We start from the raw sequence: 2,429 nt of genomic DNA on the forward strand, positions 1-2,429 counted from the left end.
ATAACGAACAAGTTCTCACGTAAAGCCACGTTCCTCCTATTAAATAGCTTCAATAAATGAACAGTTCTCACGTAAAGCCACGTTCCTCTATTAAATAGCATGTTATAAACGAACAGTTCTCACGTAAAGCCACCTTCCTCTATTAAAATAAGCATGTAATAAACGAACAGTTCTCACGTAAAGCCACGTTCCTCTATTAAAATGGCTTCAAATAAATGAACAGTTCCCACGTAAAACCACGTTCCTCTATTAAAATGTCATGCAAAAGAGGAACAGTTCTCACGTAAAGACACGTGACTCAGTTAATATAATCTTGGTTTACAATCACCATCTTTACTTGACTGTTATCTCGTCCAGCAAGAGACCCCAACTGTTTGGGTTTCGAACATACTAATCGTTCTACTGCCAAATATATAGAAAACAACTTACACTCCACTGGCATATTTTGTTAATGAATTACGCTTAGTCAATTCACAAAAATAGTTCTGACAGTTTCATGATATCCAAAACGTTGTTACGTTAAGACAGTCTTGTATTGCCCCGAAAATTATGTGTTCCTGAGAAGTCTTGTTTGAATTCCAAACATTTGATGTTTTTAACCATAGAAAGGAACACTACCAACTGCTGACGTGGCAGTAACTGGAACTTTTATCGTACTATATGTCGTCACTGTAGTTGGGTGAAAACTAGTGCTCGTTACTGTACGATACTTAGTGCTGAACGCGTTGTAAATGAGCGTATAAACACGTGTTTTAGTGCTGGTTGCCGTGGTGACAGTGGTATAAGATGAAGTTATGATGGAGAACTGAGGTGGTAGAGACGGCCGTAACTGGGAACCAAACAGCTGTTGGAATTGCTGCTGTTGCTGAAGCGCTTGAGTGTTGACCATTGGCTGGACAGTAGTGAATACAGAGGTCAGTGTTCGTTCCGTGGTCGACAAAGGCTCTGAGAGTGTCCTAAGCCTGACGGCTCGTCCATCATAAATACTCACCACCCTGGTGTTGTAAACGGTTTCAACAGTTACGTAAGAAGACATTTTAGTGATGGTCGTAAGGTGCGTCACTTGTTGGTTCAGCTGTTGTAGCCCCAAATATAGGGCAGCTAAGGGATTCCGGGACAGGGCTGCCCCTAATGAAAGCAATGGATTGGCCAGATTCAATGGGGCGTTATCCCCCGACGGAACTAAGTTGTCCAATCCTGGAACCCGGGAAAGGGAAGTTTGGAGAAGATGTTGCCGTGGTGACGGTGGGAGAGGAAAGACTCCCGGAAGAAGAGTAGACTGGAGACTAAATCCAATTTCATCTGGAATGTCAAAGTCTGAATCATTTTCCAACAAAATATCGGTTGGAGGCATGGTTTTGTAAGCAGTGATGATCTTCCGAATAACAAAACTTTCAGTTACAGTGTGGACCTTCGTGGACTGTCCATCAAATACAGGAATCAGGGAGGTCCGCAAAGTGTGTTGTGTCGTCGAGTAGGTCCGTGATATTACAGTAAAAGAGGGACTGTCGCTAATTAGTAGATTATTTCTGTCACCTATGTCATTAATGCTCTCGAACAAACCATTGGACAGAACTTCCGTGGCTTCCAAGGTCCGAGGGACTGTCGTGGTTATGGTCAAGGTCCGTACGGACTTCCGGCGACCCACGTGTAACGTCACCTCACTAGTAAGAGTGGTTAGCTCATATATAACCCGATCAGGATCAACAGAATCTAAGGGATCTGTTGTATATTCTTCCAGAGAAAATGTCTCTTCTTCTCTCTGCTTTTCTGGACTCGCTGATAGTTTCACCTTGAAACGATTTAACCGAACCTAAAAACAGTAAAACCATGGGTAACGATCAACTCAACAATAATAACATTATCCATGGGTAACGATCAACTCAACAATAATAACATTATCCAAGGGTAACGATCAACTCAACAATAACAACATTATCCAAGGGTAACAATCAACTCAACAATAATAACATTATTCAAGGGTAACGATCAACTCAACAATAATAACATTATTCAAGGGTAACGATCAACTCAACAATAATAACATTATCCAAGGGTAACGATCAACTCAACAATAACAACATTATCCAAGGGTAACAATCAACTCAACAATAATAACATTATTCAAGGGTAACGATCAACTCAACAATAACAACATTATCCAAGGGTAACGATCAACTCAACAATAACAACATTATCCAAGGGTAACGATCAACTCAACAATAACAACATTATCCAAGGGTAACAATCAACTCAACAATAATAACATTATCCAAGGGTAACGATCAACTCAACAATAATAACATTATCCATGGGTAACAATCAACTCAACAATAATAACATTATCCATGGGTAACGATCAACTCAACAATAACAACATTATCCATGGGTAACAATCAACTCAACAATAATAACATTATCCATGGGTA

General features: G+C 40.1%; 1 protein-coding gene across 1 annotated transcript; it reads right to left on the reverse strand.

The window, feature by feature from the left end:
- Positions 1-192: 192 nt before the first annotated feature.
- On the reverse strand, positions 193-1,813 carry LOC111083939 (the record flags this gene model as incomplete). Its single annotated transcript, XM_022380685.1, has 1 exon — positions 193-1,813. A coding segment is annotated over one exon (1,218 nt), but the record flags the coding sequence as incomplete, so codon positions are not given.
- Between the last annotated feature and the right edge of the window lie 616 nt (positions 1,814-2,429).

The sequence above is a fragment of the Limulus polyphemus genome, unplaced genomic scaffold (genome assembly GCF_000517525.1).
Source record: "Limulus polyphemus unplaced genomic scaffold, Limulus_polyphemus-2.1.2 Scaffold12264, whole genome shotgun sequence".
Classification (NCBI taxonomy): domain Eukaryota; kingdom Metazoa; phylum Arthropoda; class Merostomata; order Xiphosura; family Limulidae; genus Limulus; species Limulus polyphemus.